Source organism: Rhinolophus sinicus, linkage group LG02 (genome assembly GCF_036562045.2).
Source record: "Rhinolophus sinicus isolate RSC01 linkage group LG02, ASM3656204v1, whole genome shotgun sequence".
NCBI classification, from domain to species: domain Eukaryota; kingdom Metazoa; phylum Chordata; class Mammalia; order Chiroptera; family Rhinolophidae; genus Rhinolophus; species Rhinolophus sinicus.
Window position 1 is genome coordinate 149,985,034 of NC_133752.1, and position 12,138 is coordinate 149,997,171.

The window sequence follows — 12,138 nt, forward strand, 5'->3', positions numbered from 1 at the left end:
CTGGCTGGCTGGCTGCCTGGAAGGAACATCCTTCACTGCTGGAAGTGACTCTGGAGTGAGCTGGGATGATTAAGTGAGGGCACCTGCACTTGGAACTCTGAAGCTGGTGAACAGAATGTATCTGAGATTGAACGTAAACAGTTGCAGGCTTAATATGTAACTGCGGAGAGAGGAAGCAACCTACTGGCTTTTATCCCAGGAGGGGGCAGCTCTCACAGCAGGGCCCATCTGCCTCAGCAAATTGACAGAGGACGGGTCCCATCTCCCCCTCCCTCCTTTACACACACACACACACACACACACCTGTTAGGTTTTGTTATTTTAAACTTTGTCCTAGATGCCATCTTTTATGTTTCTGCAAGCCTCGTGTTGGCCTGGCTCCATATTTGCTGTTCTGTAGTATGTCCCCAAGGTGCATTTTAAGTCACTAATGTAGAAGAAGTAAATGGATTGTATAATGTTAGTGAAGGCAAGACTTCCCTATGCAGGAACTGATGGCCCATTAACGAAAAAGGAAATGGTCCTATGTGTCAAATGCTGGCAGCCAGTTGCTTAGTTTTGGGCTAGGCCAAGAGACCTTAGCCATGAAAATAATTCTGATGTTAGCAAAGGGAAATACGTACCCACCTTCAACTTCTTTAACAGTCCTTCAGTGGAACAGCATGACTTTTGAGGGCTTTCTTAATTACATTATACCTCCTTATATGAGATCTATGGAAAGGGTCCAGTGCTTTGGGGTGGCTGTCACCCCAGTCTCCTGCTTCTGACCCTTTCTGATGCTGCCTCTTACTCTTTCTTTAATGCAGTTTAACTTTACTGTCCCACTTGCTAATAACCAGAATCTTTAAATCCCTCCTTCATCAATCTATGCAAGACTCCTAAGTTTAATGTTTATTTGACTGGGCAAGCATTACATGGCTTGATTCAGCAGCAACAATTTACATTTATTACTGGGCGTTTAATGATTTCTTCTTCCCTGGGAGGGTGAATTCATTGCTTGCAGAAATAGAAGGGAAAAAGGCATCTGAGTTTTGATCAGAAGACTATAGGGTGCTCAACTGACTGACCGTGGCAACAAGTCCTTTTTTGGCTATGAACTGAACCTGTGGCATTGAAAGGGGTCTTGAATTCTTATATTCAAGCTTAAATTACTGGGTAGCACAGTGACAAGTAGGGCTGAGTATTGCAAGGAGCAAAGATACCAGGCTTGCTTTTTTTTGTTCCAGCAGGGTCTCCCTACCCACCTAAAGCTTCAGATAGACAGACACACATACACACATTTGCATATACATATGGTATATGATTTCCTATTGGAAAAGCATTTGGGAGACCCACTGCTGTGCCTGGTACACTGAGCGGTTTGCTTAATCATGCATCACCTTTTCTTAGGCTCTCAACATGAGCAGGGAGAGCTGTTGTGTCGTCCAGATCTGACAAGCAAGAGCGGCACAGAGCTCAGTGTTCAGGTCGGCCCAGCTCACACAGTAGGTTCTGGATCAATGTGCTTTGATAGTCTTGGTCAGGACTCAATCTGCAGCCACTGGTGCAAAAAGCTTTTTAAGTACTCAGGGTCGGGGCATGTTAGTCATTGTGCTTTTAGTATAAACAGGGTTTGGAGAATGGCCACTTAACCTAAGAATTTAATAAATTTTTTATTAAATCTGCTCCCTGTAGCTGGTGTATTTTGTAAATAAGCGAAGGCCTCAGGCCATGAGTTCCTTAACTTGTGTAATTTATTAGACTCTGGTTCTCAGAGTCTATTTGTTGATGGTTTCTATTCACGAAGTCAGGCAGAAGACAGCTTGACATCACCAGGAATAACCTCGGCGTGTGTGGGAGCCTTCTCTGCAGTCACGTGGGATGGGAAAGGAGGCCACTTTTCAGGGACTCAGAGTTGGAGGCAGGAATTTTTCCTTTTGTCTACCTCTCCCTCTATAGCTTCATAGTTGCATTGTTTTTATATAGCGTTACTCTCACATCTCACAGTTGGACACCATCTGTGTGCTAGGCTCAGACACATGTCCATGGTTATGTAGACTGATAATAGCCAGTTCATATCTTTTCTGGTCATCAGTGAAGATGGACTTAGGAACCAATTCCTAAGTCCAGAGCCTCTAGGAAAAGTAACATGGTGATTTACAATAGACAGAGAGCTTTCACTTATCATCTTGACCTCACCACACTCATGTGCAGTGGGCAGGTTAGGTGATGTCATCCCAGCTGACAAATTCAGAGAGGTGATTTGGCTCAAATTCCCACACACTAATTATAGTTTAGCTGGGATTAGAACCTGGGGAATGTAGTCCCACTCTAGAGGTCAGCGGTGGTGCCGGCTATTTCAGATTTCAGCATCGTGGGCTTGTGAGTATATTATTAGGTACGTCAATGGTTCCAGTCAGGGCTGTATGTGGTTGTGCCTATGTACTCAACAGATGACCCAGAAAGAGCTGGAGGCCCAGACTGCTGGGGAAGGTGATTAGGAGAATGTCTTCATGGCTGGGGTTACTGTCTGGTAGAATGCAGACCTGTGCTTGGTGATCCAGGGCTGTTTTCTCTGCCGGAAGAGAAGGGAGAGCTGGTGTGGGTGCTTGAGGTGGCTCTGGGTGGGAGTCTGTTCTCAGGCCGCCCATGTGCATCTTGTGTGCTCTGAAGCTCAGAGCCAAGCACAGGCGAGTCTCTGAACCACAGCCATCAGCCTGCTTCTAGAAACGTGTCAGCGGATTAGCTTATTGGCTTTCCCCCTGAGTGGCATTAGCTCTCACCCCGTCTCATGTTCACCATCTGGCTTTCAGTAAGAAGTCTTCAAGTGATCTCTCTTCAGCAGCCTGCTCTGTGCCAGGGCTTTCTGAGGGCTTTTCAGCTTTCTCCCTCATCAACCCTAGGGCCCAGTGCTCTCCAAAAGAGGTAGTCAGCCTGTTGTGTCCACACGTATGCATACCTGGAATCAGAAGCATATTTAAGACCTCAGAGAAATAAAATCAGCTCACAGGAGAATGAGTCGTGTGGTTAATGGCCTAAAGTCTTTTTGTTGTCAAAACTAACAAGTGGATCTGTCGTGTTCCCGAGTGAATTTTTGCAATGGAGTCGCTCCTGCCACAGAGAAAGCTCTTTCTGCCTGTGAGATGGTACAGTTTGTCCAGATTTCAGTAGAGCGAGGGAGATAGAGGGGCTGGAATTTTTCTTCCTCATTGAGAAGCAAAGCCTGGGGGTGGAGGTGCTTAGATGAACCACCTCCCCTCCTCCCGGGGAGCTGGCTGCTCTCTCTCCTAGGTTAATGCACACTGACGAGGGCTGAATGCCTCTTTGCTTCTGGACAGAGCCAGCCCCCTCAGCAGAGCAGCAGCACTGTGGAGGTACAGCTGCTGGCATTAACGGGCTAAGCCCTTTCCAGCTGCTTTCTTTAACAGGAATTGCCTGCAGTCGGCAGCTTAACGGAGCTGTCTTAGCCCGATTAGGAGGAAATGACTAATCTGGGCATCTCCTCGTGGCACTGGCCTGGAGGTTCGGGCAGATAACCCCGGAGGGTGGGAAGTGGTTGGATAAACGGTGTTGGAGTGCTAGGTGATTATCGCCTCAAAAATGGTGCTCCCGGCTTGGCATGGCTCGGGCTTTGTTTGGTCTCCCTGAAAAGGGTTCTCTTTACTGGCTTCCCTGGCACTGACGTTCATCGTGAGGGGTGGCCTGGGTAGTCAACGCTGGACTAGCAACAGATGTACAGAGGAGCTGAGAGCCCACGAGGGCGATGGTTCCCATCCCCAAAGAGGGAGGAGGAGACTTGAGACTCTCCAGTGTGGTCCCCCTTTTCCTTCCATTCCCCCTTTCTTTAAAATCTTTAAAAGAGCCAAGATTTGAAGGAGAGATGATCATAAGATACAATTAAAACATTTCAATATCTCTGAGAATTGGGATAGCTCATAATTAATGGCATCGTACAAATAGAATGCAATGAGTTTTCTTTCTTAGGGGCTCATAAAATAGTGGTGCATCTTATCATCAATGTTATTTGGGTTGGAAGTATTAGCTGTTTGTGGGAGATAGGCTGTTGGCTAAACCAGTTGTGGAGGCTGGGGACCCAGCTCCTTAGCCCTGGAAAGATTACAGGAGGGAGATCCCCCAGGTCTGAGGGAAGCCGCAGTATAGCAGAAGCAAGCAAGGCTCATCTGGCACGAAGAAGTAGACAAGCAATGTGTAGGATAGCTTCAAAATCTGTCCCAGTCAACGACCTTCAGAGTCATTACATGTGACCCCTGAGTCGGGGAAGGGCGAAAAAGTCATTGTGAATCAGTGAGGCCAAGACCGAAATAATAGGATGTCCTCGTGGAGTGAAATCACAGACTAGGACACAGACAGGGAGCTTGAACACAAAAAAGATGAGCGGTGTGAGATACTCTGTTTGGGCAGGGAGTTGGGAGTGTTTATTGCAATCCATTGTCCAATATGCTCACCAAATCCAGAATACCGGCGGTCTCCCCTCCATTGAAACTGGAAGGCCATGGTTTGGGGACCAACAAGAAAAGGACAGATAATCAAAGTAAGGAAACTTGCTCTGAGATAAGAAATAGACTAAAAATATAATTGTGTTTAAGAAAGTCTTCCTGTTCCGTAGAGAGAGATGTTCAAATACCTATGAAGTAACCTGCTCAGTGCCAGGATAGAGGAGGGGGGGGGCGGGGGGAGCTCGGAGTTCGGAGGAGGGAGGGAGCTGGAGACTTAAGAGAGCCTAGGAGGTGATGACATTCAAGCTGGATCGGAGGATAAACAAGGCAGCTAGAGAGGGCCCAGAGCGTATTCCAGGCCCTGCTGTCCTGGCTGGGCCTTGTTTGGTTGTGGGGTGGATTTGTGGGTCCCTGCTTCTGTCTCTGGCCTCCTCCACCCCCAGTTCTGGCAGTAACTGTCCCTTCATCTGACTTCATCAGAGCTCTGAAGCAGTTTTTCAGTTCCCCCTTTTCTGCCCATTAACTGCAGCCTATTAATTAGCGCAGTTGAACTCCCCACCCTCATAAACCCCCTTCGAGAACCATGCCTCCCCTCTGCAGCTTTTGCTAAATATGTGACTGCTCCTCACTGTAGCTGCCCCTCCCTGAGAAGTGATTACAGATCTCGGCCGTGTGGACCCCCTGCCCCAGCTGCCCAGAGTGGCCAGCTTGGCTAGATGCTTCATTTTGATTAGCCCTTGATGTCTCCCTCCTCCCCTCCCCGTCCCGGCCCCCCACCCATTGCTGGGCCTGGCATTGGCTGTCAGTTAGCATCTCTCCATAGCGAGCATTCTTCTCACTGCTCCAGACCGTGGAGAACAGCGCTGGGGGCCCAGAGCCACTGAGGTGATCCCCTCTCCTGACCCGGCGGAGTCTCCCATTAAAACCCCAATCAGCTGGTTCCAGATCACTTTTCCTCATTATGTATAGATCAGAGATCACAGATTTTGATCTGTGCTGCCTCTTAAACCCTCACTCTGATGGCTACTCCCCTTTTGTTTACTTAGCTTCCATATGAAAGTCCAGATGCTCAAAGCCCTCCTTTTCACCGCTTTATACCCACCCAGCCTCCTGAATCTCCCCCAAACCAGCTCCCAGCCACGATCACGCCAGCGCTCCATTTCTCTGTTCTGAGACGGCCCTTATTTCTTTCTTGGATTTGATTCTTGACTCCTCTTTCCTCTGGGACTTTCCTTCCCCAACACACTCACACTCACATACTCCCTCTCCTTTGCTCAAGCTCAGCCTGGGGTATGGGGAGGAAGTGATCCCTTCTTTAGCTGGGCTGCGTTAGAAACCGCAGGGGAAGCAGCCGCACTCATTGGCAGAGAGAATAGCAATCTGCCACGATGATGGTGAAAACCGCTGCCACTGATTGCAATCTGACCATGTGTCAGGCGTGGTGCTGAGCACAAAAGTCCCATGTCGTTCTTCCAAGCCCTTTTGGGAATAGACCCCATTTTCCAGATGAAAGTGAGGCTCAGGATCCTTAAGTAACTTGCTCAAGTTCACACAGCTACAAGTGCTTGAGCCTATATTTAAACTCTTTGAACGCTTTCAACCCCTTGTCTACCTTTATGTAGTCTTTCCTTTTAACCTTGGTGCATAGAATCCTTTAGGTCAGAGATTTTCCTTGGAAATAAATCCCTGGATCACCCTCTTGCTCCTCCTTTCCCCTCTAAGGGGCCCACGTGTGTCCCAGAGCCTGGCCCTTTCATGAGCTCTCCCCCTTCCACAGTGTGGTGCCAGATTAGATCTGTCCCCTTGATACCCCAGGGTGGCTGTGCAGGTGGAAAGCATAGAGGGGCTTCCTGCCAGCCAATGGGGAAGTGACAGCCTAGGCCCTGGCTGGCATCCTCTCCTCCTGCTAAGACAATCATCAACATAAAAGGCTAATTGTATTAATCACCAAGGCACCCGTCCTGAGTTCCCCTCCCTTTGGGGAGAATTATGAATTGCAATTGCAGATGGCTCTGCTGATTGAAGGCAGTGCTCAGCAGGGAGAGGGCCAGATCAGATTACACACCATTAATTAAAAACTTCCCCTGACAAACAGGAGGAAGGGAGTGCACACCAAGGGTCTGCCTGGTTGGGTCTCTGCCTTCCCTGTGCTCCTGGCCCCCGACCCAGGCCCACCGGCTGTGACTATGAAACCCACTGCCCCTGGCTGGAACCGCTGAGATTTGGCTCCTGGGAGGCCTGCCATTCCCTCACCCAGATGGCCAGCTGTCCTGTGAAAGGGCTGCAGAGAAGAAGTTCACCTTTGGTTACTCATTCCTGTTGAACCTCGGATGAGCTTCAGACTCTAACCTAATTCTTCACTTCTCATGAAGCTTGTCTCCTCGTTCTAGTCTATTCCGACAGCACAGCTACAAAAAACTAATTGTGAAAGTGGCCCCCAGCTTTCTCTTCAGGCCATCAGCCTTACCCTTTTGGCCTGAAGTTCCTGGGATGGAGGTTACACAGGCAGCTCTGAAATAGGGGTGGGGACTCACTTGTGGCCCGGCCGCGCACCCTCTTCCCAGCTACCTCTACCTGCAAGCACAGGCTTCTCAGCGGCTCAGTTTTGGCTCATCTGGGGCTGTAACTCCTGAATTCTCCTCCTCTTGATCAATTACTACCTCCCCTCCCTCCCAGCCGCCCAGCCTCAGTCATCCATTCATCAGACTTTTATTGAGCACCCAGGGTGTGCTTCTTGGGATGCAGAGATAATTTGTCTAGGAGTTTAAGGACCTCCTGCAGGAGCTCCACCCCCTGCCCTCTTCAACCTTCTAGTTCCCGCGTCCTTTTCTCTGGCTGCAGTTTGTATGAGCACCGCTGGAGCATTATTTTGGAAAATTCTAAGCTGGGAGCTGGGGAGACCTTAGGGGGCTGAGCTGGGTGACCTTTAGCAAGTCAATCACAACCTACACACACACACACACACACACACACACACACACACGCACATGCACACACAAACCCAGCTGTCCCTGCTCATAAAAGGGCACAAGAAGCCCTGGGCTCTAAGAGACTGTGAAGATGGATGAGTGTGGCCCAGCTTGGGGAGATGTGACTGACTAGTCCTCTGCACTGATAATACTACAGAACGCTGAGCATGGCTGCTGTGGCTTGGAGCACCTGGGACTCGGTGGCTGCACTGGTCACAGGCCAGGCCTGCCCTCAGAAGACGGGAGCCCCTCCCCCACCCCCAGCCCCTTTGGAGACACATGGGAAAGAACCTATCTTTTTTATGGATTTGGTTGCTGCATCTCAGGGTACCATGGTGATGGGCGCCATAGAGATGAGAAGAACTGGCTTTTATTGGCTTGTCTCTTCATTCCAGGGTCCCTCCCCCAACCTCCGCCATCTACACACACAAAGTTCTCAGGGCCCTCCCGTCTGTGGAGCAGATCAAATGAGAAAAACCTCTCTTCCCCGCCTTCTCAGTCATCTCCCTCTCTCCCTTCTTCCCCTCCCATTACCAACAGCAATTGTATTCAAACCCAGTAATTACAGTAATAGCAACAATAACCATCTTTTATTGGCTTTGTTTTTCTAGCATTTTAATTTCCCCAAACACTTTCCAATCCCTTGTTTGTTGTCACAGCAGTCCCTGGGGGAAACTTGTGCCCATTTAACAGCTGGGGAAGCCAAGATCCAGATAGGACCCCAAGTCATGGGCAGAGTCAATTTACAGCAGCTTGTAAATATTAGCCAACCAACTGAGACGCTGGTAATCCTTCAGGAGCATTGAACTGAAAACTGTAGATTCCTGAGTCATTCTTGAGTTCCTAGCATCCTTGGGGCTTATTCAACAGCTTTTGAGGGATCCTGGTGGAGCTGAGAATGAGGCTGGACATGGCTTCTCCTGGCCCAGGTCATGGATGGAGGGCTGGGCTGGGGCCGCCCTCTCTCAGGATTGCTTCTGTGAATGGGGCTGAGGTGGAGGCAGCCAAACACACCCAGGAAAAGCTTGCCCTGGGAAAGACCTGTTTGGCCCAAACCTCCCTTCCTATAGCCTGAGAAAAGCTTCCTTTGTGTCAGCTCTTCCCAAGGGTGGAGTCCTCTCCTGGGCATTTGGAGAAATGCGGAACGAAGGTCTCCTGGGAAGGTAATCTCTGTATTCAGGAAGCCCACAGTCTGAGGGGAAGCCATAGCCCCCAAACCACACCCAAGAGCAGAGACATGCGTCTGAGGAGCTCTGGGGCTTCTGTGAAGTCTGGCTCCTCCTCCCCAAGGGTGGGATGAAAAGTTGGGGTTCTCTGAGGTCCCTTCAGCCCTCAGTCTCTAAGCAGAATGGCTGTCTGCTTAGACATGGGGATCTGGAGTCCAGACAGATGAGAGAAGGGGTGGGCGGTCGTGAATTCCCCTGCCTCCCTCTGCTCTGTCCCGTTAAGAGGTAGAGGAGGAGGAAACAACATATTTGCTCCCCAGATTCTATCTAGTAATGTAAGGGATTGGCACCCCCTGCCCACCCTTGGGACAAGAGGCCAAGCCTCGCTACCCACCCTCGAAAATCCCCTCTCTCCCCAGAAAACGAAGTCCGGACATACAAAGTACGCTGCTCACCTGCCCGGCTATTCTCAGAAGCCTGAGGGCAGGAGCCAAGTTCTATATCACTTGACACACACTCTTCGGTATGGAGTCTTCTGAACTGGACTGGGATTCCTTCTGGGGCTCCAGCGCTACCAATTTCTTTGTCTCCTCAGTGCCTGTAAGGATGGCCAGTCGCTGGGCCAGGGTCTTGGTGTCAGGGAACAGGATAAAGTTGTAGATCAGCGAAGCCAGGACAGCCCCTGTCAGGGGCCCCACCCAGAAGATCTGAGGAGGCAGAGAAGCACCTGGCTGTTCAGCTGTCAGATCAAAGCGCAGCTTTGAGGCCCCTACCTGCTTCCCTAGTGTTGACTTGGTCTCCCAGGAAACCTCAAGCTGTCTACAAGGTGGCAGATTTGAGAAGACAGCCCCCTCCCCCCCCACCAGGCTCCTCACTGCTCCTTTCTCCCTCTCGCCTCGCCTCCCGTTCCAACCAGGAGCCTTGGCTAGGGCTGTTCCTGTCTTTGCTGGTGTGTGTGTCTATTTCTGTTTATCTTTTTCTGTATCCAAGTTAGGAAATTGGTCCAGCTGGAGAAAGTGAATAAGGAAACAGCCAGGACTTGAGGTCTGGGCCAAGGCTGCAGCTCCTGCCCTGGCCCTTTTCTTGCCAGTCCCCTGGGTACCCTGGGCTATTGATGCTGGAAAGAAGGAAAGCATGAAGCCAGGATACGTGCCCTGGTCTTCTGAGCTTCGGGAAACCTCCATTGGGGGTCAAGTTGGTCTGGGGCAGGGCGACTTATCTCTCCAAGTCTCTGTGCCCCCCACCCCGCTGGAGAAAGCCGCAGTCCCTGTTGCCTCTACTTGGGCCCTGTCCCCTCCCCTCCCCATGGCTGCCAGCTAAGGGTCTCACCCAGTGGAGCGTGAACTTCCCAACGATGAGGGCAGGTCCGAAGGAGCGGGCTGGGTTCATAGAACAGCCAGTGAAGTAGATCTGGGGAGCAATTGTGGGTTCAGGGTGTAGGAGGTGTAAGGCAAGCCTGGGAGGGCACAGTCCCTTCTGCCCTGGTTCAGAGGCCCAGCTCCAGCCTTGGCTTCTGCAACACCATATCCTGGGCCTGGAGTGTGGGGCACAGCCTTGGCCCCAAGGCATGAGGGACTCAGGGAGGGACATTTCCTGGCCTTTAGGACCCCATAGTCCCCCCAGGGGGAGCAGTGTGTGTGTACGCATGGCATCCCCTGTGACCCTTACCCCGATGAGGTGGCCTAATGCCACAGAGATCCCAATCATGGTGGCCGGGGAGCCCGATGCCTGACGGCTGTCGGTGGAAGCAAAGACACAGAGCACCAGCTGCAGGGTGAGAACCAGCTCCACTGTCACTGCCTGGCCAGTCGAGACGTTGCTCCAGACCTGGGTGAGGGGGTTACGCTGCAGCCTGCATGGGCTCTGCCAGGAGATGGTGACACCCCCCCACCTCATTCCCTCAATAGGAAGGTGTGACACCTCAGCAGGGCCAGTTCCAGGACTTAAGGAGGACTGCGTGGTGGGTTCAGGTGAGCCCCAGACACTTGCTCCTAAAGACGTGAATGTCACCCTTCTCAACCCAAAGGTTGGTTGGGACCAGTGATTTGGGGGGATGGCAGGGACTCAGGACTGGTGGGACAGGGGAGGCTCAGAGAAGCTGGGGTGCATGTTTGACTGGGAGGAGACCTGGGTGGGAATGGAAGAAGGAGATAATTAGGGGAGGGGAGGCAGGTAAAATAGGCATCATGGTGCTGAGAAGGGAAGAACATGGGCAAACAGAAGAGCAAGGGACATGTGGGGGATTTAGGGAACAAGAGGAAGTACATGCAGGGCCCCTGCCACCACTCACAGCCCCAGCCTTCCCTGGCGACCCACCCCCCTTAAATGCCTGGTCCTTCTCTGACTCAGGCCTGTTACTGGGGCTTCTCGCTGCTCCACCAGTTCCTTGAACCACAGTCACACTGCTCTGCCTGCACGAAGGCCACCCACAGCTTGATCCCCCTGGGTCCCATGGCCCAGCCCAGAGCAGGTGTGGAGCATGTAGCTGTGTGGTTACCTCCCCGCCCCCTCTCCCCCAGGCTAGCCCCCCACCCTTACCACCTGTTTAGACACCTCCCGTCTGGCCCTGCCAGGTGCCCCTCCCTGTACCTACCATGTTGATCCCGAGGGTCTCTCGGATGTCCCCTGGTGTGACCCCATAAAGCACGGCAGCCCCCACAGTGGCCCCTGTGAGCTGGGCAGCCACATAGGCCACCGCGCGGGGCAGTGAGATCTGCGAGCCCACGAGGAAGGCGAGCGTCACAGCGGGGTTGATGTGTGCCCCGCTGGTCTTCCAGGTGATCTGCACGGCCATGGCTGTGGCCAGGTTGAAGGTGATGGTGATCTGCAGCACAGTGGGAAGCGCCAGGGGCCAGTGCAGGGTCGAGCCCACACCAAAGAACACGTACAGCCCCGTGGCCAGGAACTCCACAAACAGCGCCTTGCTGGTGGCCGTCCAGAGCCGGCACCCCGTCATCTTGGCCAAGCCATGCCCTTCCGGCTCCATCGTGTCTACGTCCCGGGGCCTTGGCTGCCACCTCTTCTGCTCCCAGGGCCTCTCTCTGTTTCCCTTGCCTCTGGTCTCCTGGGTCTCCTCTAATCTCTTGTTTCGGGCCTGCTCTGGCTGTCTCACTGTGTAGCGGCCCTCGCTGGCTCCCATCTGCAGCTCCTCCATGGCACGGCTGTCCTCGGACTGTGCTGGTCAGACTGGCAAGGGTTGGTCCGATGGGGTTATGTGTGTCTGGGTGGGTGGGAGGTGTGGGGGTGTCATGAGGGGTGGTACTCACATGCCTGCCCTACCCTGAGCTCACCTGACAGCTGGGGGAGGGGAGGCGGTCTCAGGGCGCTGAGCTGGAACCTCCCAGGAGGTTTCCAAGCTGGGCAGGCCTAATGGTGCAGCAGGCAGAGGCCTAACCTGAGGGTCGTAGGTATAGGAGCAGTGGGGGGCATGGGATTCCAGGGCGTCCACGTCCCTGATGTCAGCTTAGGTAGAACAAAATCACTCAGATCCCCACGTCCAAGGCCTGCTTCAGAGGGTCCTGTTTCTCCTGGCCCCCTCTGCCTGCAGGTTCTGCCTCCAGAGGGACT

At 52.3% G+C, this 12,138-nt stretch overlaps 1 protein-coding gene across 6 annotated transcripts; it reads right to left on the bottom strand.

Moving 5' to 3' along the window:
- Positions 1 to 7,967: 7,967 nt before the first annotated feature.
- On the bottom strand, positions 7,968 to 12,138 carry AQP6 (aquaporin 6). 6 transcript variants are annotated; one of them, XM_074325713.1, is made up of 5 exons: positions 11,165 to 12,125; positions 10,240 to 10,398; positions 9,901 to 9,981; positions 9,027 to 9,278; positions 7,968 to 8,560 (listed from the first exon to the last, which is right to left on the bottom strand). In XM_074325713.1, the coding sequence occupies exons 1-4, from the start codon at positions 11,723 to 11,725 to the stop codon at positions 9,069 to 9,071; spliced, it is 1,011 nt and encodes a 336-aa protein (XP_074181814.1). In that variant the 5' UTR covers positions 11,726 to 12,125; the 3' UTR covers positions 7,968 to 8,560; positions 9,027 to 9,068. The 6 variants fall into 6 exon arrangements, with proteins under 6 accessions (XP_074181814.1, XP_019580173.2, XP_019580174.2 ...); XM_019724614.2 differs by having other exon boundaries at positions 7,968 to 8,779; positions 11,165 to 12,124; XM_019724615.2 differs by having other exon boundaries at positions 7,968 to 9,200; positions 11,165 to 12,131.